At 28.9% G+C, this 25903-nt stretch overlaps 1 protein-coding gene across 3 annotated transcripts in view; it reads right to left on the bottom strand.

The window, feature by feature from the left end:
* Window positions 1-25903, bottom strand: part of LOC107444069 (adhesion molecule nephrin) — a 134039-nt gene that overhangs the window by 38315 nt on the left and 69821 nt on the right. For 2 of the 3 annotated variants that reach the window (XM_016058142.4, XM_087165680.1), the window contains exons 2-3: window positions 15731-15841; window positions 4767-4970 (exon numbers count right to left, since the gene is read on the bottom strand). In XM_016058142.4, coding sequence (XP_015913628.2) covers window positions 4767-4970; window positions 15731-15841 — 315 coding nt within the window. Of the gene's footprint in view, window positions 1-4766; window positions 4971-15730; window positions 15842-21760; window positions 22097-25903 lie in introns of all 3 variants that reach the window. The other variant, XM_016058141.4, reaches the window with a different exon arrangement.

Below are 25903 nucleotides of genomic sequence, written 5' to 3'. Positions count from 1 at the left end.
CACTGTCAGAAATTTCTAAGAAAAACTGGTCGAATCACATTTATTTACTAGTTATTTTAATATGTAAAAGAAAAACAGTCAAATAACCTTTAAGCTGGTAATCAAACTGTTAACTGTGAGAAAAACAGTTTATTTACAGCTTTCACCTAACACAGTTAAGCAACCAGAAATTTATCACACCAATTAAGCAACCCTAATGATGCCATTTAGTTCCTTTCATCTGCATGCATATTATAGTCAAGGGGATTTTTCTGGCAGTCTCGTGACAGACAGATCTGGGGTCGAGCCCCAGGGATGACGCCACAATAATGCCTCCATTCCCTCCAACACATGAAGAATTTCTAGTGCTCGGCTATCTTCAATGCCCATTACCTAACGAAAAGCCTTGCTCCTATAGATTGCTGCTGATTATTATATCATAATTTTAAAATTAAAATTCCAGCAATGGAGATAATTATAGATGCAGGTTTCATTTATTTCGAATCTCATGTAAGCAGTAGGAAGATATATAAAACAGTTTTCTCACAGGAACTAAATACTTAATAACAAAATAATAATAGTTGCGGGATTTTGTTTTTAGCTATTAACTAAATTAGCCAAATTTACAATAAAAATATACAGTGAAATAATAAAATACACAAAATAAATTTCGGTGATTTATTATGCTTACTAGCAGTTTATTTTTCATTGATGCTCATTCAAAATTAACATCAATTGAATATTTCATGAAAAACCCGTAAAACATTTATTTTAATTAATCAAAAGCATTATTTTACTCTAAGATAAAGTTGGCTTAATGATTAATATAAATTTTTTTTGATTAAATACAATACTGAAATGCACTTCCTGTATTATTAAAGGAAAAAAAAAGTTATTTGAGCTATTTTTTTTTATTTAAATTTCTAGGTCAGGAATGTTTTTTCTGTCAAAACTGATATAGTTTTATCTTAATATTTACTGTTCTGAGATTCTTTGAATAGCTTTTTTTCTTGCACCATATAAAAAAAAAGTCAAGTCAATTTATTTTTACAATAACTACTCCAAAAATTTTCCGTCTGATGAGCAAACTGTGTAGGGGTTAGGGAACTGGCCTTGCATCAGAAAGGTCCTGAGTTTGAATCCCGGGCAAGTGATGGGGGTTCTTTCATTCTCTGTACTATTTGTCTTCACCTTGGTAGCAATATTGACCGACCTAATATGGTGCCCCTGAAAGAGTGGCCAACAAATCTACCCTGTAAAAACCCACATTGATGAATTATTAACACAAGTGGGAAATTGGAAATAAAAAAAAAACTATTTTCTGTTTTTGTGATGTAGGTTACAGTAATTACCATAAATATTTAGTAGATTGCAACGCATTATAATAAAAATCTTTTTCAGAGAAATAAAATATTGAATAAAAATTGGAGATCCTAAAAAACAAAATAAACTCAAATAAAAGTGGACATTAAGGAAAAAGTGGACGTGACATTTAAATAACGAAACGTATTAATTCAATAAATTTGAAACACACTTAAGTTACGCAACATGACAAGTTTATTGTGCTAAATTTTGCTAAATATTACTAAAATATGCCTAAGTTAATAAATCCTTAAGTAGATTACAATATTTAAAAAATCATCCAAAAATATTTTTTTCAAATAAATCAAAATAAATCTTAGAAATAGATTAAAAAAATCCGTTTATCAATTTATATCATAAATTATTCAATGATTTAAAATCTATTATGACATAAACGCATGTTACAATTTCAATAGTACTTGGAAATTGAAAATGAACTATAATTATTTGGCATTACAACTGTAAGTTATCTAAATTATATTCAAAGTAAAATGTCAAAATTTATTTTCGAAATTAAAAAAAGATATCCAGATTTGCTATTTTTTGATATTATATCATGAAAAAACCAAAGTGAAATTTTTAGAATCAGCTTTTATTATTTTGCACAATTCAATTGCATGAATTTGAATGACATAATTCGGTTTAAAAACAGTTACTTATGAATGGAAGTTAGTTTAAGGAATAGTTTGAATTCATTTTTTCTCTTATGGATAAATTGTATAAAATATAACTTTTGAGGATGTTCCTCGATTCTGAAAGATATTCAGAAGCGTTTTAAGAGATTCAAGTTAAAAAAAAAAATGTTATTGCCTTACATATGCAAATTGTGAAAAATTCTTTTATGGTACATATTTAGACATCACATGATATAATAATCTATCTGGCCTCAATATTCTCTTTTGTGTCTCGTGAAAAAGTTTAAAATATTCATAAGAATGTTGAGTATAAAAAAATCAATAAAATGGAAACTCATTTGCGACAGCAATATGCTACTGAATAATAATAATTTAGAGACTCTTTACTACAACAGAAAGGTTTCATATTTTGTAGCCAAGAACTTGGTTGTCAAATTTCTATTCATGGGATGCGTCCAAAATAGATAAAAGTAAGATCAATATAACAAAACAAAATGTAGCACTTTTTTTAAAATAATGTAAGCAGTAAGTATCGCACTTAGCATGTTTCAAATTTAAGTATAAGGTGATTCTTTTATTTAAAATTACTTTAAAAGCGACTAGCAAGTCTACAATAACTTGAAATAATTTTTATTTTCGAAATTTTTAAATATATTTTACATAAAAAATATTAATTTGAGAATAAAGAATTTGTGATTCAGGAATACTGTATCCTATAAATTTAAAGTGATGCGTTTCCTTAATGTGGCTTGCTTTTTTTTTTAACTAAATACTTGATTTATATTATATGTATGTATTAAATTTAAAGTTGCAATGTATACAATTATAAAATAGAAAAATTCTGAACAAAAGCTTAGGAACTATTTTAAAAATCGTCTGGATTAACGATATTTTAAATAAAAATTAGTTAAAAGGGGCAAAGTTTTCAACTAACCAGGAAGAAATTTTGAAGAGAAAATGGAAACTGACTGAACATATCGGTATTACCGGATCACAAGAACGGGATTTAAAATTGGATAGCCCTGTTAGCATCACAATTGTTAATCTATAAAACTCTTGTGCAGCCAGTCTTGACATACGCTTCTGAAGCTTGAACAATGACAAAATTGGAGGAAAATTGTATCGCAATATTTGAGAGAAAGATTTTGCGGGGTATACTTGGTGGTGTAAATGAAAACAATAACTGGAGAAGGAGATTTAACTCTGAATAGTACAAGATTTATAAGCAACCTGATATTATTAAAAACATAAAAATAAATATAATGAATTGGATCGCCCACGTGATTCGAATGAGTGACGACAACACAATAAAAAAGATACTGCTTTTCAGACCCCCTGGATAAAGAAAGCGGGGAAGGCCGCGGTTGAGATGGGCTGACTCAGTGGAGTCTGATTTTCTCGCAATTAATGAAAAAAATAGGAGATCAAAGATAAATCGGAAGTCGTCATGGAGAAATCTTCAGAGGAAGTCATTGGCTCACATTGGGCTGTCTAACCAACTATGACGATGATGAGTCCTGTTAGCATCACAATTGCTCGACCAAAAACGTAAAGGTCGAAGGCCGAAACTTACTTGGCAAATATACTTGCACCAAGATCTGTGCAGAGCAAAATTAGGCCGGGACAAAGATACGTGGAAAAAAAATACTTTAGACCTCATGTGCCATCTGCCGTGTAGAGTACAGGTAGGTATATAGACATACTTTTTTTTTCGTTTCAAAAATAAATAAAATAAATGTTCCAAGCATGCTTAGTGGTTGTATGTAGAATGGTATATGATTTTCCAGATTGAAATATTTTATTATTAAGAAATGATTTCTGTATTTCTTGTAGATTAATTTATTTTCTTGTATATTTCTTGTATATATCTCGTATACTGTATATATCTTGTATATACCATGTATATTTCTTGTAGATTATTTCCTTCTTACATGAAGGCACAATGGGAAAAAAATAAAATAAATCTTTCTTTTGTTTAAAAAAAAATCTAGGCGAATTACAAAATGCTTACAAATTATGTTTATAAATGTTGCAATCTAAGATTTTTGTACTATTAATAAGACGGTTTTTAGTTTAATCGAAAAAAATTTTCGCTTTGACTATAGTTATTATATATGCTACATATTGAACAGAGTTAAGGACTTCCGTTCTATTTACCACATAAATTATTACAGTATTAAACATGTATAATGTTTTGATTTTTTTTTGCCCTGGCAATGATATGAGACTAATTGACTAATATAACACTAATATAAAACTAAAAGACTAACATAAGACGAATGACTAGTTACGGCAGTCAAGAAAGTTTACCGTAAAATTCGATGTTACTGGAACATGTTACGGAACTAAAACGTAATATATCGTAATTTTTAAAGCAGTTATTACGGTAAAACAGCTGATTTACTCTAATTAAATAAATATTACTGTAAAAATTACGGTATACTATTTTATAAGTCTATTTTATATTATTACGGTATACTATTTTATAATTTCTCGCTAAAATGGGTTTTACGAATGATGATCACAAAGTGCCAGTATTTTATATCGTAGTTTGATCAGGAAATTTTTACAGAGCAGTTAAATTACCTGTATAATGAAAGTAACGCCTTAAATATAATTTGCCCCTATCGACTAAACTGAATGTAGAGCAGAAATTTAACGTAACGTATCGTAACTTAACTTACGTAAAAACTGAATGTGGAGCAGAAATTCAACATTTAACACCGAAATTCAATCATATCTTCTGCTATTGTAAAATATTTAAAATTCTATGAGTAACTAAAATCTTACGGTTCATGTCTATGATGACTGAACTGGTAACAGGCTCTGTGAGGTTTGAGTTTGAGACTTGACACGTGAGCTTTGTTAGAAGATCTGTTCTCCTTAGACTTGACAGCAGTAATTCATTTCTTGCAAATCCTTGCGGAGTGATGTAGTATGAGTCATCAAGGAGCTCTGCATCTCTCCACCAACGAACAGCTGGTGATGGATCACCTGTAAAAAGGGTTATATCAACTATTATAACTCAGAATATAAAGTGATGCCTGCTCATATCCTTAGCATTGAATTTAACTAATAAGAAATAAACCACTGTTTTTTTTGTTCCATTTTTACAGAATTCCTTCTTTTTATACTTCTTCAACTAATTATTTGACTCATTAGTTAATTATTTTATTCTTCAGTTAATTATTTGATTTGATTATAAAAAAATATAGGATATGAAAATTGTTGAGTAATGTCAGCATTACAAATTTATAAAATAGCTTCATAAATAAATATAACTTCATCTTCTGTTCAATTTACTTAAATATACAATGGAAAATACCGAGAGTGGAAATACATAAAACAGCCACAACAAAAAATTACAGAAACAGCCAAAAATTTATTTCAGCTTGTTTTACCTTCGTAAATTCCATAGACATTTTATATTTCTGTTGTTTTGGTTGTTATTTTTAAGTTTTAGTTTATGTGGAAACTATTGAATTTTAAACATTTTATAAAATAACAAATACATATAATATTGACATATTTGATAAGTTTTATATCTATTAATTAAGAAATATGTTCTATATATTAATAAACAACTGTAAAGAATAGGGGAAATATATGATAACTGTATAATATAGGATAAACTTACTATGATTCGTGGTTCATTACTTTCTCAATTTATTTATTTTTGGAAAATTATATCTATTTCTTTTAACTTATTTTTAATTTAGATTTAACTCTTTTCATTAGCAATTTTCAACACCTTAGCTATTTTTAATACTTTACCTGTGACTCCTTAAGTACTACACGTTGCTAAGTTCTTTTTTTAAAGAAACCATCAAAAATTTATAATATTTTTGGTTAGATATTTGTATTTAATACATCTTTGTTACAATTAACATCACCTTCATTTGCAAGGAGAAACAATTGTATTGCAATGTTAGGAGAATTGTTCTTATCTACTTTTTCATAAATGTGTATCAGTTTAAGCGTTATAAATTTATTACCTATTTCAAACAGTCAAACTTTTACTTTAAAAGAGATTGATCAAAAGTAAATCAGATATTAAAGAAAAATAGTAAAATAAATTTATAATAAAAGATAAAGCATCAGCATTATACGTATTAAGCTTCCTTGATTCTAACAGTCATTGTGTTTATACGTAATCACAGACAATCTAAACTCTTTGTAGGATAGCACCAACCCGTCCTTCTTATTACACCGTCCCAGACTAAGGGAATTAAGCTTTTAAGTAAAGAAATACGCCATCATATGAGTTCTACACTGGGTAAAAAAATATGATCAACCAGAATATGGTAAAATATAGTTTGTTTATGACTTAATAAAAACACTAAAAATCATGGTAATTTTTACGAAGTACTTAGGTTAATGACCTTGGTAACATTAACTATAAAATATGGTGTTATTACCATGTTTAGTATTAGACACTTCGGTTAAATTTCATCTATATACTTTTATCCTAATACCATCGGGCACAGTATGAAAACCATCCATTCCGTTGAATTCATTTTTCATTGCTTTTTAAATTAATGTGTGGTAATAAAAACTATTTTTCTGGTAAACCATTACCATACAAGCAAATAGATTGCGAAGTGAATGGCTTATATAGCTTGGCTTTTGGCTTTTTACTAGAATTAACGGAAAATGACATTACCATATAAGTGAGATACTTTTACCAGAATTATTCTTCTGCACAGAAAGCATGACTCAGCTTAGTATGCGGAAAGCATAGAAGGGCAGATTTATAATATTTTAATATCAATAAAGAACTGACATTAATTTTAAAGCGGATTATTTTTAAATCATACCATAGATTGTTCTAGAAGTATTATGGTTTATTAAAAACATAAACGTGATGTTTGCATCGAGCATTTATGCGTATGGTAACCTATCACTACAGTATGCTGAGAACAAAAGTAGTCTTAATTTCTGGTATTCTCTTCATGCAATATTAGACAAGTATCCATATAAAACATACAAGTATCCAATGAAGTATCCAATAAAAAACGTCTACATTCTGACGTATGCAGGGTGTAGTAGTCCCTTCTACTAATAGGTACTAATAAATTTCCTTTCAAATTGAACTAAAAAGATGCACACATAATAGAAGAGAAGAAGAAAAACCGTGAGGAAAATTCGCAATCTCAATTCAGATGAATCACTATTTTTTATTTTTTTAATATTTTTTTTGTATATAACAAGCGTTGAACAGCTGACCTAATTCGAAGCGGTTATCAATTTTAAACTCCGTACCCCTGTAATTTGCAACTCAATCAAGAAGACAAAGAAATTCCTGGATAAAGCATCGGGACAAAATAGCCTTTGTGATGAACATTTTGATGCAACTTATCCACATTTGCGTTACTTGGAGAAGAAAACCACGAAATTTTCCTACTGTAAGCACAACACCAACGGGAGATGAATCAAACCACAGTAGTAATTTATTAATAGATGAATCATTATTGAGCGAGAGGGTAGTCTTAAAAATCATAAATATCGTTTAACTGCAGGAGAAAGCTACAAGGAGTTCAAAGGCATTTCCTATTAATGTTTTTGAATTTCTCTCAGCAATCAATAAGATTTTTTTTTTAATTCACTTTCGCCAGCTGTAGAGTCTCGAAATTGAATAGCGTAAATTATTTTCTAGCTTTACTATTTTGTGAGTTGCTTAATTTACATCAAGTCGATTTTATTTTTGACAAAGATTCAGAAACAATATATTCAGGATGGTGATTACGAAACAACCAGAATGCCTCCCAAAGATTTCCAGTTCTAATTGAAAAATCTTGTACACTTCCAATCCCATGTTCTATAATTAAGTTAGAAAAACAATAATTTGAAACGTCATGTTTTCCTCCCAAACCCCCCTCCGAACTATAAAAAATAAAAGCAATGATATGGCTCTTTCCTAATTTATGCAATAAACAAAGATAAAATCGTATAAAAATATAAATAAACTAAGAATTAAGTAACAGACATTTCCTATATCATTTTTAAAACTAGAAAATCAACTTTACTAAAAGTATTCCAACTAAAATCCTCATTATAGCAGCATTTGATAAATACTAAAGTTATAAACTAATTTTTAAAAGATAAAACTTTTATTTAAAGATTGTCACGCTATTTCTTACGTGTCCCTGAGCACATTAAATGTTTTTAGACCTTTTTATATCACGGAAATACTTAGAACAGCATTTTATCTTTCTTATCTTAGCTATACATCTTTCAAAAATGTCAGCGATTTCAGAAGAAATGTAATAATTTTTTACTGTCAAGACATTAGAGAATTGTGACAGCTGTGATATTTTATATTTCTTTTTTTCTAAAAGAAATATTTGAGAATTTTGTTTTATTTTCTGAAATTTGATTTAGAGTCCTTCTAGGAAATCCTTTGTTTCAATTCATCGGTTCGGACTTCACCGGTTATCAGTAAAGCATTACAATCTTCATGAAAATAAATGCTAGAGTAATAATTTTCCTGTAAATTCACTTCCACACATTGAATTTCATAAATATATTTTCTTATGCTTTTATGTCTGAATATTTTTTTTTCCATAGAATTATACTATTATTCTTTTTTAGTTTGTCATCTGAGTTTTAACGGATGCCATGACGAATGAGTACATGTCATAGCATGTATGATTTTCAAATCATGAAGCTCATCCAGGAAATGAAAAAGAATATTTATTATTAATTAAAAAATAAATAAATAAAACCATTACATAGTTTGTAATTTTAAGACATATTTACACTCTTAACAGCTCTCTCTATCACTTCAGATCATTTAAATAATTTAAAAATATTATCTAAATATTAAAACCTATTAACATTTAATTTTTCAACAATGTAAAGCAATTCCTTTTAATCAAAAAATTTTAACAACGTAATTATTCCAAACTGCTGTTTTTAATAATAAGTGGAAAATTTTAATTCTTTATGTTCGTAAAAATTTTAATTCATAATATGAGCACTTTAAAAAATGAACAGTGAAAAACAATAATGAAGGCTTTAGTTTTAAATAATAAATAAACAACGGGAGATAAATTCAATTTTTTTATTAAATTCAAAGCAATCTCGTCTTTTTCTAAACTAAATAAAAATAAAAGTGTTATTAAAAGAACACAGTTTCTAATATTAATTAACCAAGAAGTCACTCATTTTAATTCTCCAAAGACTAAAACAGTCTTTGTTACTGTATAAATTTTAGCAATCAGCAGCATCATTGAAATTAAAGTAAAAAAAGACTTTCGGAATGTTTACAATTTTGTGGGCTGTATCTTGACTTCCACGTGAAGAAATTTGCTTTTATAAAAAATACATAAAACTAAAAATATTAGGCTGTATGTTCAAAGATTTTATTCATTGTCTATTCGAAAATGGAAAAATACCATAAAAAGATTTATAAGAGCACATGATATCTATTTAAATGGTAGTATTTGAACTATTTTATTTTAGATAATATTCATTATGAGCTCTTGTTGAATTAATCGTGTTCAGAAAAACCTCTAAAAAGGGAAAACAACCTTATTAAAGTCATTACTCTCCTAAAAAAGTGAAAAGATCGTAGATATGAAATAAATCATTTAAATGCTATTTTTTTCAATCTTTTGTAACTAAACTGGTTATCAATAATTAAAGAAAAATCACAAAACTGACCATAACTCAGAACGTTACGCATACGTTTAATGAGACTGGCACACATTGTAATGCTTAGAATAATTTTTAAAAAAAATATAAAAAGTATTGACCACAGACATACATGGTGTTACAGAATTAGCATATTAATGAAATTAATAAGATCTGATGATTTGGAACAGAAAAAGTACATTCAGTATGGGGTATAATTAACCCCAGGAACAATACAGCAATGTGTGGTGATTTTAGTTACGCGGTCTACTAGTTCATTTGGAAGCGCGAGTCAATTTTTTTCGCAAAGCGAGGAGAATCGAGAGCAGCTACACGTCTTCCTAAAGCATCACAAACATGCTAGATAGGATTCAGCTTCGGTATTCCAGCTGGATACTGTATAGTGCGGCTTTCAGGAGAACTCCTCCAGACACCTGTCTCGCGTCGTGGCGGGTACTATGGTTACCAGGAAAGGTCACTTCGAATAGGGGTGCGGGGAGAATAGTTTTGACTTAATCTTTGCATAGGTCGCCTTAAGTAAACTAATCGACTCCTTCTTTCCTCCATTTCACCCCCATTATAAATGCGCTCTCGCTTGTTACCATAGCAGCAAACAGCCTCAGACTTTCAGCCTGGAGGAGTTCTCCTCAAAGCCGCTCTATATGCGCTGAATTGTTTGTTGACAAAGATAAACAAACATACGCGATGCGAGCCTTGTATGCCGCTGCTTTAACATTCTATAGCACGAAATCCCCCCTATTGCTCTAGCAGAAGGGCGCACGCAAACATCAAAGTTGTCATCTCTGAACGTGTGAGTATTCATAGTTCAATGTGGAAAAACCGTCCACCCAAAGAGATACCACCCCACACATAGACACTGCCCCCTTGCCATGCATCTCTTTCAAAGATGTTTCATGGATGATATCGATTTCCAGGCTCTCCAAATCAAATAACGCACCTTTAGTCTCTCTAAGGCGTGATGAGAGTGGTATGCAAATGGCTGGTCGTCTACTGATTAAACAACGTTCGTGAAACCTTCTACGTACAGTAGACGTAGACGCCATTCTTCCTGGGCAAGCACTAAGAGATAATTGGAGGTGTCTCGGAATTGCAGCTCTTTTCCATCGTACAAATAACGATAAATATAGATCATAGATACTCACCGTAGCATTTGGCCGTATTGGGTGAACCTTTCGAATGCTGAACCTGCGATAAGAAACTGTTGCTAAAATCTATGAACCACAGACGGACTCGCATTTAGCCCTGTGGACACTTCAATCAGACTTTGCCCTGCCTCTAGTCTTCCAAAAGATCTCAATCACAGTTCTTAGGACAAATGATGCCTGGAAGTCATCGTTACAAATTGGCTATTTCTAATGTCAGAAACAGTGAAATTGACAGACTAGCAGTTTCCAGAAAACGCAGAAAATGTCATTACATTGCTGTGACTCTAATTTACATGCTGCGGTCTTGCATAATAACTCTTATTTGACAACATATTACAATGTCGTTGGTATTGGCTCACGTTTGGGAGAGTTATCACTATTTTCGATATTTTTTCCTAATTTATAATAACCAGTGTAGTTTTGCATTATCAACGAAACGTCTTAATAGTTTTCAGCAATTGTGCATTATGAGGTCCTTGAAGACAGTAATATTTTTGTGTTATTTTGTTTTGTATTTCTTGTATGTTATACTTTTGTGCAATGCTTTGCATGCAAAACACTTTTTTTTCGAAAATGTTTAAAGTAAAGTATTTATCCTGTAGTTTTCTCTCGTTTAGTTTCAGTTTTTAGTTTTGATCGAAAATTTTTAGCTGCGAAGGAATTAAATGTCAGAGAGGCCAGATTAGTTATGATCTGAATTGAAAATATTATATTACGAATCAAGGAAACAAAGCTGTGATATAAACTAAGTATGGAGAAAACATGTGCGAAACATTTTGCAATACTATTTTGCGCTGACGTTGTTTTCCTATTGAAGAAATCTGGAAAAATCCGATTATCTGTGCTGGAAGTCACCAAGTTTCATTTTAAAATTATGTCAATGCTGATGTTTAAATGTTTAATCAAAAAATAATAAGTATTGTAACAAAAGAAGCAATATTTTAATGTTCTAAAAAAATGAGAACAATAATATATGCATGACAATATGAAGCTTATATTTTCAGCAAAAAGCTGCTTTAAAACCAATTTAATATGCTTGCATAATAAACTTTTAATCATTAAATATTGTTTTGACTATTTATTATCATTCATTATTCACAGTTCATACCTGCACTGTTCAAAACTCAACTTTCTTAAAACTAATTACTCAAAAATAGCAAAAAAATGGCGAATTTTGATTTATGTTCATATCTAATTTTCACTGATTTTATACTTTAAAACATCGATATTATTCAATTACTTGAGACGATTACTAAATTAATTTTTCCATTTACAAATCATTTCTTGAGGTCTTTATAAGAGCTGTCAATGAAAAGTACATTTAAGGATATTTCATAGACGATACATTTGGTCTGAAAAAATAAATCAGAGAATTACTTATTACACGATGAGATTATAGTTAAAAAGTTAATTAATTAAAGTAATTTAATTTTTTAAGTTGTATTTGTTTTTCATTTAACTAATTATTTAAAAAAATCCGATTTTTAAAATATTTTACGTTTTTATTCTTATTAATAAAATAACAACTGATTAATTTTGATCTAGATTTTTTTTTATTTTATGATTATTTTCCCACAGAAAATTTCATAATAATCGCCAATAATGTACAGTTTTAATACTTTTTACAAATTGAAGTAAGGAATATAAATATAAGGGATAGCATGCTATTCTTTTGTAATATTATTATTATCATCATGGAAAAAAATAATAATTTAAACTACAGGGAAATTAACAAAGTGGGTGAAATGAAAAGCATGAAAGAAATATTTGATTGTACAATGACACTGAAGGGCATAGAAATACTATAAATTATTAGAATTACCTTAAAATTTTAACAGGCACAAACTAGTTTTGATATTTGTAAGTAAGCTTTTCTTATAAATATTCCTCAGATATTGAAAACGTTTCTCACCTTTTCCTTTTTTAAATGTTTCTTCACTACCCTAAAAATAATACTTTTCAAAGGGATTTTAAAAATTTGTATTAAGTACGGAAATGACGGAATACCTGGATATATTTCATACAAAAATTAGCAATAGTTGTTCCGGGCTATGTACTTTTGGTATTCACCCACTTCATTCGGTCAATACACCATTACAACCTCATTTCTTTTTTTCAAGCAAACAATAGAGCTTTTTTCCCCACCTTCTTTCAAGAAAATAAGAAATAAGCTATACTAAAAGTCTCATAAAACTTCCGAATTGTAATTTTTCATAGGATATTTCTTTCTTTTTTGGTATGAAGAATGATCAGTGCCACACATACCTTCCCAATCGATACAAAAGAGGGAATGAAAAGAAATAAAAGATAAAAAAAATTCATTTTTTTTTCGCGATATTTTTCACTTTTTTGTCGTAATCAATCACATTCTGTTGGCAAAATATAAAAAAAGTAACTTTCTAGTTTTAAAAAGAGCATAATTTTAAGTAGAATATAAAACAGTGCATTACAAGAACATACTTACATTACAAGAAAGTCAGTACATTTTTTAAATAATTAAAAGCTTAATTAGAATTTAAATTTCAGTTTTTTTTTCTTAATCAGTTTAAAGGTATATATTATTGCTTAAGTGAAATTCTTTCTTTTAGTTGTCAAGCATTTTAGTTGTTGCATTTGCTAAGAATGGTTTTTATCATATTCATTATTTATATGGTATTCTAATTTATACATAATGTCAATTATGATTATTTCTAACCTATAAAAATAAAAGGTAACTGAAGTCAAAGTATGATACGTCAAAACAAAATTTATCTAATTCATAATCTAATTTATTTAAATTGTTTATTTCGTTGAACTCAATTTTGCTTATCTTCAGAACATTAATTTCAAATTAAAATTTTATACTGAGCAGGGACAAAAATTAGATATATTCTGGTTAATAATTTAAAAATAATTTTAACTTCTTTCTTATGTCATTCTTTGAATTAAGTGGTTGGTTTCTGATAGGTATTTAATTTGAATATTACAAATCAACTATCTGTTAGACAATATTAATTCTTGGACTATTGGCTTACGTTTCTGAGTAATAACTGAAAAATAAATCCCTAATCAACTAGTTTTTCAACAGTTATTAATTTTTGCATAAATATTAATAATCGAAATAAAGTACATTGCTTATTTCCATAGTTTAAACAAGTTAGAAGTTGGGTTTTCTATTATTATTTTAAGTTTAAAAGTGATAACTGAAATTTATTTAAAAAGTTTAAATGGTTCTGAGATTTAAAATTAATTCCATTTACAGAAGTTAAACAAGATTGTTCATTTCTATGTCATAGTCATTGACCTATATCAAACATGAACTTAAAATTAATGGTACTGTAAAAAGACATTTACCGCAATCGCTGTCTCGTAGAGTGAATGAGAAGTATAATACCACATAATATTGCAAAAAAACAAACCGCTTATTACAATTCAAAATCTTAGACATAAATCCTTAAAAAAAATTTTTTTCCTCATAACCAGTTCCAGAACAACGGTAGTTAATACCCTGCACGAATGGTGCTTCCTATATCTAAAATCATGTTCTAAAGGCGTATTAGTTAACCTACGTCTGCGCAAATTTTACGACAGATTCGGTTTTCAATACACTTTTTTCGCATATCGCAGGTCGGAAGTCTGAAGGTCATTTCTATTCCTCCTTCCAACCATTCCACTATATCATGGAACGTGTCAACAGGAAGTCACGTGAAAATTTTTTGAAATTTATTTGTTAATTTTTTTTTCTTTTTTGGTAATTGAGGTTTTATATGCCACGTGGTTGCTTTTTCGTAAAATTTTCGACAAGTGCTAGATCGTGGGAGGAAAATTCAAAAAATATTTCGTTCTCAATTGTTTTCAAATTTCTTCTTAGTAATTGACGGGTATTATTTCAATTCGTATAAAGTCAAATCTAAAAAAATTATATTTTAGTTTTTATGGCAAAAAATATATACAATCAGGTGATTTTTCCCGCATTCCTCGAGAATTGTCCTTTAAGTAAAGGAAGGGGAAGAAGCATTTGGATTTGAAATTTAGAGCAATTTTACTGAAGAAGATATAGAAATAAAAAAACATCAGTAGTGAATATGAACAATATATTTTTCGCAGTGATGATAATAATGATTCAGGGGAAAGAAATGACGACTCTTTCCAAGCTGGAATTCGATTATCGAAATTATTTACATGGAATACAGTGTGAATTTCGAACAATGAGAAATCTCTTTAGAATACTACTTTTCGATTTTTTCTCAATCTATCCAGTTTAATTTCCAGTCTTTTATTTTCTCTTATTTCTAACTTTTTTTGCAATAAATAAAAATTTAGAATTAGTTTAAAATTAGTTTTTGCAGCTAGTTATAATAATTTTCTTGAATTAAAAATTCCTTGCAGAAGTTGATAACTTAACTTTGCGAATAATGTTAAACTTGCATTTTTTCTTCCAGGATTTTCTTTTATATTTATTAATACTTGCCTATGATGAATATTAAAAGTATTTTGATTTTTAAAATATATATTTTAACTAAAAAATTTTAGACTATATAGAATAAAACATAATATTGCTTCTCTACCTCATTAATATAAGCATTTAAAAACAATTTACCTTCATTTGAGTGCATCATCATTTCTTTTTATGATAACAATGTCAATTTATTATTTCCTGTCAAATATGTAATCAATATTCATTCCGTTCTGTCATTTTTTTGGCCAAAAATTTTAAAGTAACCGCTGTCGTAAAAAATACGACGCATGCGCGCTCATGCAAAATTGCTGAGCGTGCGTACTGTAAGGTTAAACAATGACGACTTGACGCATGAACCGATCGTCTCAGCAAAATCTTTAGGTTTCGTGCAAAAATCGAATTTTAATTTTTATCTTTTTATTATTTTTATAATTATAAGATTTTAGCTTAATGAAAATGTATTTGTGATTACGAACATCCACACTTCCCATGCTTACGAACGTAAAACAAATTACCTCCTTCTCCTTCACATGCTAGAGCTAAAGGAAATCCTTCATTGTATGGTCCTATCATTCCGTGCAAATGTTGTCCATATTCATCCATTATGATTGCTTCCTTAGGAGGAACTGAAATAGAAATAATACTAAGTTTAAGAACGTAAACTGAAAAAAAAAGCATTTACTCTTAAAGTCAATATGCATAAAAACGCTTTTTACTTATAAAACTAATTTATATTAAAACACTATATAACATGTGTGCAATTTAAATTTTTTATGATCTGAAAAATTAATTAAATAATGCATCGACATTTAATCAATGTGTCTAAATTGTACCATATTATTAACTTAGCAATAAAAAATTCATGAAAGAGAGAAAAACAAATAATTAACCCCTTCAGATGGAATATATTTATGGCTTCAAGTTATTCACTTCATTTGGAACATGCAATATAACTTCAAGATATCTTCTTCAGTCGGAATATGCCTTTACAGCTTCAAGATATCCTCTTTAGAATAGTGTCTTCATCATCAAATTAAGCAAAATTCCTGTGATTCTTAAGATTCGTTAAGTTATGCTTAAGTTTTAATATTAATTTGTATACGTATGAAGCTAATTTATATTAAAACATTAAAAAATATGTACACGTTTTTCGTGATAAGAAAAATTGGTTTTATCGAATGTAGCTGGAAGCGAATAAACTGTCTCCATTTAAATGAATTATCTTTAATCAGTACATCTAAATTACACCGTATTATACGTTAAGCTGTGAAAAAATCCTTGAACGAGAGAAAAACAAATATTTTACCCCTTTAGTCGAAATAGGCCTTATAGCTTCAAGATATCTCTTTTTGAGAGGAATAGCGTCTTCATCATCAAATAAAACAAAAATCATATGATTTTGACGATTAAGATGATAATTAAGTCATTGTGATTCAAAATTGGTGTCTGGTAGGACAGACGTGACGTCCGAGGAGGTTAAAAATGAAATATAAAAAAATAGCACAACGGAGAGTATGTTTCATTATTCTTAAATTGAAACTTATCATTTCCCTTTTGCTTTTGCAGTCCTCTTATTTTTATGACTTTTATAAGCGTTATTAAAATATATATTTAGTTAAATTAGAGTGTATATAGATAATGAGAGTATCTTAGACTATGCTGAGAAATTAATTCAAAATTTTTATTACATACGTTACATATGCAGTTTCAAAAACAATAGTTCAAAAAACTAACTATTAAATGCTTGTAGAAAATTTGCTGTTATACTTCAAAGTAAAAATAAACGCTAATTGAAAAAAACATTTTTTTTTTACCTTAAAAACAAAATGTGGAATCAATTTAAGTCATGCAAACATAAAACAATACGTTAATTATTTAAATATCTCCAAAAATATTTACCAGACGTAATCTGAAAAACGATGAATGTTAAAACTAGACGGGAGAATTATATGATTTTATCAATCCAAAAAGATGAAGATAATAAAGAATCGATCAATGTAGAAGTAGGAAAAAAAAGTATGTGTGAGTGTGCATGAAGGTCGTTATCAAAATTGTGGCAGCATCTACTTTTGTATTTAAGGAAAAAAAGAGAAATGTATTATACAAATTGAATTTCTTTAATATTCTAAATGGATATCAGCATCGTAAGAAAATATATTATATCAAAAGACGATGTATAAGTTTTAAGAGCAAGTAAGAAAATATGGAATCTGATTTGAGTATAAAGTATCTTTAATCTGTGCTGTAAACAGACTATACATGTATAATATTGCTTAGCAATATCAATTTCGACATAGAAAATTGTTTTATTCTACAGAACAGATATAGAAAATTGTCTGCAAAAACTGAAATTTATTAAAACTGTGTATAGAAAAAAATTAACTATGCTACATTTTCATGGATTAGGTTATCTACATAACCATAAAAACTACATTCAAAATAAATAGTTTGTGAGGAGGTATTGTGGGAGAATTGAATATTATTTGCTTTTTGTTGTTGTAAATGAAGTTCATAAATTCAGTTTAAACTACTTCAACATTTTTAATTAAAAAAAACACAATATTTGAAAGTAATAAAATTGAAGAAAAAAATTATTTTTGGAGAAAATGAGGTTTATACCTCCTAAACTTAGCTAAATATACTTTTGTAAATCGCAGAGAGGGAAATTAGATTGCAAGATAACACGCGTAAACGCTTAATTTTAAGAATCAGGTCTAAGCCAAGGCAATACAGAAAAAGTTCAATAATTTATCGACTCTTAACTGATTTTCAGTGAAATATGCCCTGAATAACAATATAGTGCTCCTTAAACTTACTCGCATTGCTTCTAAACAAAGGTAAGTAATATGTTGTATGTAGGGTATTTTTATTTGCTCATGAGGTAATCTCAATATTCTACAACATTTTTCATTATGTTTTTAATTATTAAAATCTGAAAAATAAGTCAAATTTAAAACTATTCTTTTTCCTGCACTGCTGTTAGATTCATGAAATACAGCATGAATAAAAAAATGCTGTTAAAATTACTGTACTGTACAATAAAGCTATTTCTGGTAAAGAAAAAAAACATAATTCTGGTTAATAAAACTAATATTTACGGTATTTAAACCATTCATTCGGTAATTTTATTCATTCATAAAGTGACGGTTTACTGGAAATTCTGGTTCTCGATATTATAGCTCTTATTACCACAAGCGTAAGAAAAAATGCAAAACTTTTAAGTTAATAAACTGAATAAATAATTTTTCTGCTCTGCTCTAAGGCATCATTGTAAAATTTCCAAATTTTACCACAGTTAGAAAGATTTATCATATATTGAAAAACAATATATATATATTTTTTTAATTTCACCAAAATATTACCAGTGCACTTCGAATTTTTTAGTGTTTCCATACAGTCAGAAATTTGGAAAGTTTTACCATATTCTGGTAATTTTGACCATACTGTTTTTTTCTAAGTGCAGCATTGCACGTATTTGTTCTGTTCACGATACTCTCCGTAAACTATATAATTTATATTAAAATCGTAGTTCAAATCTATGGGCTATTTTGCCGTGAATTTCTTCTGGTTAAGCTTTTGGCTTATGGACTCTTATGTTTTAATGCAATTTGCCTATGGCATTTTTTAAAAAGTGCTTAGAAAATGTTATACATTATAAAACTACTGTTATTTTCATATTTTTCCTATTATATCATATTTAATCAAATTTTCATTAAAGAAGCAAAGCAGCTCCAATATATCAATTAACAAGGAAATAACAGAACAATTACTAAATGCTTGCAGTTTCCCTCCTTTACATAAATTTACCAAATGCGGTCATCGTTCCAAAATTCATTAGGAAGGAAATAATTCATTTCTTACTATTAATGGCTCAATTTTATTATTTAAAAATTGCCTGAAAATAATGATGCAAGCTTGTTTCACCACTGCTAGATTATTATCCCTGCAACTGCATTTCCAATTTAATTTAAGCGAATATAATATTTCATAAAAATAAAGTAACTGTCACAACACACTTATTGTTTTGTTTTAAAAAAATACATAAAAACAAATATCATCTATTTGAAAGAGATCTTTCAAGTTTCAAATTTTCTCCCCTCGTATTAATTATGTTTTTATTTTACAAAGTGGTACTGATTTTTTAACGAAAGTTTAGTAATAAAATTTTTGGTAAAATGCTAAAATTTATTGATGTCATCCTTTTTAAATATAAAAGGTTTGTGTTGTAAGATTTTCTATGTTTAGCCAGTTATCCATCTTTCTTGACAAGCTATGTTTTCTAAAGAAGTTTTGCTCCTCTGCAGAAGATAAATGTTTTGGGCTTTCAATCCGGACTATTTTTAGTAGTTTACTAAAGTAAGTTTGAGGAATAAAAGTTTTAAACTGAATTGAATGCAAACAATAAAGGAATTTACTCTTTCTTTTTAAAACTATTTTTAAATGAGAGTTTCAAAGAATACATAACATAAAATTAACTTAGAATTGGCTTATTATCTTGAAAAAAACTGTTTTGCTAAATCTAATGACTTAGTCTTCTTTTATTATCCTATTTTGTAGAAGGTGATCAAAAGAGGAATAAAGCATCAAAGCGGTAGGGCCAAAAAAAGTAACTTTTCGAACATTAAAACATTTTTTCCTTTAAATAAATTCAGGCATATTGAATTTGTAAATAATAAACGCTTACTAGTTTTATACTTCTCTTTAGGATAACAAGCTATTTATTTCTATTTTATTCATTATTCATAATTTTTCGTATCACACGTTTTTTCTTTATTTTCAAACCCGCTGCTTTGAACAAATCTTTGGATACGCGTTTCTCAATATTTTTATTAAAAATTTCTCTCAGTACTAAACATAAGATTAAATCTTCCCAATGAAGATTAAGGAGCAATTCAAAGTATTATCCGTATCCTATCCGTACACAAATCGATTATAATTTTTACACGCACACACACACAACCAAATATATATATATATATATATATATATATATATATATATATATATATATATATATATATATATATATATATATATATATATATATATATATATATATATATATATATATATATATATATATATATATATATATATATTATTTTTCGACACCACGAATCAAAATGCACCCAAAACTAAGCATATCTGTTTACATGAATAAAACTATAAATTTAAAATTGAAAACATCTTACAAGAACTGTTTATTTTCTGTATTGATGATTAATATTTTAGATTTCATCTTATTTGTTACAATTCCGTTTAACAATATTTGTGGTCCTTAAAGTGCGGTCTTTAGAATGTGCATATGTGTTTTAAAGCTATTCTGTATGCAAACATTATTGTGGTGTAAGAAAATAATGCAATAGGAACAATCATTGATGCAAGAACGAAATATATGCAGTTCTATCTTTTGGGAACTCGAATAAAAATAATTCGTAGCATATATTTTCACACAGGATGATATAGTTTTTTTTTAATATTTTGTTAAATCCCCGACATTTCAGCAAAAAGAAAAAATTCAACTCAGTGGTATACTGAAGAGCACCTTCTTCGTAGTATGACATTGAGAACTATTTGCAGAAAAAATCATGATATTTATGAAGAAAACAAGTTCACCCGCATAGCCATTATCAAAAATGTTATACGTAAATTTTATTTTATTTTCTTAAAACAAAACAAGACAGGCTTTTTTTTAAAGAAATGAAAAATTTGAATTTGTTGTGGATGGGATTAAATTTTAAGAAAAAAAAGAAAAAAACTTTTTAGGTGTCTTTCATATGCTACATTTTTTAATGAAATTAGTAATTCTGATAGTAAATATGGAATATTATCGTGGAAATATATTTATGTTTCAAAATAATTTTTGGCGAATAAATATTCATCATATGAGAAAAAGAGATAAATTAGAAGACTATAGCATTATGAAGAAATTCAAAACTAAGTCCTGCATTCATTATGACGCGAAAAGGAATGATTTTCTTTTCTTTTTTAACGGTTAGTATTTATAAATCGAATTACAAATAATCTAACTCCTTTGTTATATAGGAGATTAAGAAATGATTTTCTTCTTTTTCAGGGATAGAATCAGTATTAGAAGTATAAATACAATTAATATGCTGAATTATTAAATTAATTGTAATTAGTATACTAAAATATATATATAACTTAAGCATATTTTTATAAGTTGCTATTATAAGGTAACATAGATCAAAGTAACATAGATCACTCTGCTTGAAATACTTACACTGAGTAATCTATAAAATAATTAATAATTATTATCAATTGTTAATTGAAAATAATTATTTTCAAATAAATACACGTTAAAATATAATAATTACTAATGAATTAATCTTTGCAGTTGAGTGAAAATTAAAATTTAATCGTAAAAACACCTCGACGCAGAGGGAAATGAATCTCAATGTTAATTATTTATTAATAGAATCATAAATATTACTCTCCCTCCTTTATGCTTAATATCTATTACTTAAATGTGAGGCAAAAAAAATATATCAAAGTCTACACAGGATGATACATAAAAGATTTACCCAGGACTTTGAGCAGAGATTCGGAAGTTTCTGTACGGGATCTTTTATATTCTACTCTACATCTATAGAGGCCTTCGTCAGTTTTTTCTAGTCTTTCTAAGCTCAGAACGGCAGGATTATCACTGACATTAAAATAGCTCTTTGTGCTAATGTTTAGCGAGGGGAAGTGGCGCGCGTAGGCTAGAGAGGTATTTCTGACATCTATGCTGTATATTGGAACCCTTGATTGATCTTTGTGCCACAGAATCAAAGAGAGGTCACCTTCAGAAGATGTCGTGTTTATGTCACAGGGAAGCTCAATTCGACCACCGGCCATTACAGAGAATGTTGAGCTGCCTGCAAAATACGAGACTTTATTAGAACCAGAGAAATTTTGCTAGGCCAAACAATAAAGTGAAGCATTTTTTTTTTACTTATTACAAATAATATTTAAGAATATGGGACTAAAAATTTCCAACCCTCTTTTTTTCATGCAATAATTTTAACATTTTTGGATTTTAAATATGGAATAAACTTTTAGCTAGATTTTAAACATGCGAATATAAATATTTCGGTAGTAATAATTCAAAATAAAACTACAAAGTAATACTCTAATTTCCTTTTATCATTTTATAACATTAATTCGCCATAAAGATTTCAGTTAATCCGTAAAAATAGGCTAATAACTATGAAAAAAAATCTTTTTTACAAAAAAACATTAGGTTTAATTTTTAATGTTTATTGGAGATATTTTTTAAAATATATGTAAAAAAACAGCTTAAAAGAAGAAGAAAAAAACATGTAAAATCTTTGAAATTATGCGTAGTATGTCTGAAATAATAATTTATATTTTTAGGGTTAAATATTGTTCTCTGGTTCTAAACGTTTCATATTCATCCCAGGCATAAATGTTTAAGCAGAATACAGCTTCCCTTCATAAAATAAAATAATAATAAAACTGATTAATTATGAGCAATTCTGAAACTGAAAAATAGTCAGTTCTATACGCGGTTTATGTTAAAATGACAAATAAATTGTATAGACTAGATGATTAAAAATACGAAATGAGTTGCAAAATTATATTACTTGCAAAACTATATTTAAAAATTATACACAAAATGTAATAAATACAATTTAATTCATAGTTTTAACTTGAATTAGATTGAAGCTGTAAAATATTAAATGATATGCAATTAGCCATCAATTGCAAAACAGTGAGATAAAACCTGCATAAAAGCAAAATGATAAATAGATAGATTAAATTTATTGAAAAATAAATTACAAACAAACAGATTTTAATGAAAATATTTCACAACAGTTATTATATTATATTGAACAAATAACTTGAGAAAAACTAATTTAGTATTGCTTATCTGAACTTTCCACGCCATCAACATGTTTTAATCTAAAATGCATTAAATTTCCTTAACTGAAATATTATTGAAAATACAAAGAAAGACTGCTCTACAATTATTTTATATTTATTTTTTTAATGTTAAAAACAAAGATATAATTTTGTTATTGCATTACGTAACATCGATTTTTACTTGATCAATACATACAACAAAGAAAAAAAAAGTGCGTGTATAGATCGGCATAACAGATTATGGATATATAGTAGACGCTAAAATTAGGACATGCACCATAAAGCAAAATGAGTGCATTTGTAAACAAATAAAGATTTTTGAGTATATTTTTAATTACGATTTTTTAGGTGTCTTTCAAGTGGGATTTCTTGCGTTTGTGATTTTTTGAACCCCATCGCGTTATTTTAGAATCATAGTTTATTTTTTCCCTGAGTTCGTTTTTCCCCTCGCAGATTTTTCCATCAAAATGAACCATCTTTTTTTTTCTCAGGACGACTTTTTTTTAAAATTATATGAAAACCTCACTTTTTTCTCATTCTTTTTTCCTCCGAAATTTTTAAATTGTAAAGTCCGTGAATTTTTTGTAGATATTAACTTTGAATTTCAGTAAGCATCAGCATTTAAGAAAGGGGGGAAGAGAGTGACGCAAAACAGCGTGTCTATGCCCGATTTTTTTTTAAAATGCCCATGTTACAGCCTCAAAGCAATGCTGCCAAAAACAAAGAATCAATCTGGAACAGTGACGCGGTGACTCCATAAAAGTAGAAAACAGTGTATAACAGCGAAGACGTTAGTTTATGTAGATAAACCAGCCTGTCATGCAGATGGCAAGAATAGAATTTTTTTTTTTACTTCAAACGGTAATAAACGAAAGAATAAATTTTTACGTATGCATTCACAACAAATTTTATCGAAAAAGGTTAAAAATAATTATCATCAAAAATAAAAATGATGCTACATTTCAAGCATAAATATTTGAAATTTTTTCGGTCTTAATCATTGACAATAAGAATAAAGAATATAGAAAAAAACTTAAAATTCTTGAACTGAACATCTTATTCTTTTCACATGCAGGAATAAAAGAATATCTAGAACAATATTAAAACTATTATTATTTCTCTAAATATAGCGCAGATGCACAGTAAAAGAGTCGGAATTAGGAAAAACTTCATTGACAACGAAAGACCAGTGTACAGGACATCAGGGTGACAATTATTAAACTATAGGAAATAAAAACATCAGAACTTCTGAACGGTTTGCTTGATGAATTTGAAACGTCGTGGTTGACCGCAGAACATGATAGGAACTAGTAAGGACACGCAACTTGTTGTCACTCGAAATTGGCACATAATTGTTTTATCAAGCAAAAGAACCGTAATAGGGGATTGATAATCCGCAATTCGCTATCGAGAAAGCTTTCTACCCTCAACGGGTGACTGTATGGTGTGCAATTTCCAGTAATGGAATACAAGGCGAGATATTCATTGATGGCATGGTGACTACTGAACGATAGGTGAAGGTTTTGGAAAGTGATTTCATCTGCATTATTCAAAGTGTCCCTTATTTCGACAAGATGTGGTTTATGCAATAGGGAGCTCAAACCAGTTGGACCAAGAGAGTGTTTGGTGTCCAGAGAACTTTGGGGATCGCATTCTGGCTTTGTGGTACCCAGAGGCCACTAGAATGGGACTCACTTGACCACCATATTTACCAGCTGTAAACACATGCGACTCATTTTTGAGTTGTTATGAAGACAGTGTGTACGGTCAAAAGTCAAAACCATTGCTGAGTTGAAAACTGTTATTCGAGAGGTCATCGACAGCATCGATATTCCAATACTTTAGTGGGTCATGAAAAATGTTACAATTCGTTTGCGCCACATCATAGCAACTGTGACAGGCTTATAGAACAGGTTGGTACCTATATTTGAATATCTGTAGTGGCGTTTACGTGTTGGATAACGTTTGTACACCCAGTAGATTTTAAAGAAAAAAATACTTTTCATTTATTTCATTCAGCATCAGGAATGAAGGTAAGCAATGTCATGCATTGGTGTGACTCGTTTCTTGGTGACTGAAGTTGTTGAAGGAGGTGAAATTTATAAACACGCGTCTGTTGTGTGTGAAGAACGACGCGTGGTCCTCACAAGGGTGCTCGAGTAGCTTAAGAGATGCTGTTTTAGAAAGTTATCCCTGCTTGACGATTAGTGTCCGGAGCAATTACGCCTTGGAGGTAGAAATTCATTCAAGCCGGCAGATATTTCTCCGTGTATACGATATCCAAAAATTAAATGCAGCTCTGGATCATTTACGAGAAGATGGATCTTCATTAACTGACGGAGAAACGCAAGACTGACAGTGGCAGAACACATGCATATTTGAGTCATTTCTCTCTGTCCCACGAGTATGTTTTTTCCATGTATATTCAAGGGAGGGGGTGAAACGTGGTGCCATCATTTTGAGCAGAAAAACTAACAATGGAAATATTATATTTGACTGCATTTAGTTAATGAAGATCAATAGTGGGAGTTGACGTGAACTTAGAACGAGCTACATCCTGTTACGTGTCAAAATTGTTTGAAACATCACCAGGGGAGATATACCTATCGAAGCTTTTAGTAATAGCTTTTTATAAAACAAATTCCATTACCACTTTATAGCGCGTGTGCTACCTTTATTTACGCGAAGATGGATCTTCATCAACTAACGGAGAAACGTAAGACTGACAGTGGCGGATTAGATGCATATTTGAGTCATTTCTTTCGGTTTTTTCCAATGCCCACCTGTGTTAACATCCG

The sequence above is a fragment of the Parasteatoda tepidariorum genome, chromosome 6, assembly GCF_982258835.1.
Source record: "Parasteatoda tepidariorum strain Cologne lab strain chromosome 6, Ptep-v5.0, whole genome shotgun sequence".
Lineage (NCBI taxonomy): Eukaryota > Metazoa > Arthropoda > Arachnida > Araneae > Theridiidae > Parasteatoda > Parasteatoda tepidariorum.
The sequence above is the reverse complement of the archived record's forward strand: the minus strand, read 5'-3'. Positions and strand labels throughout refer to the sequence as shown.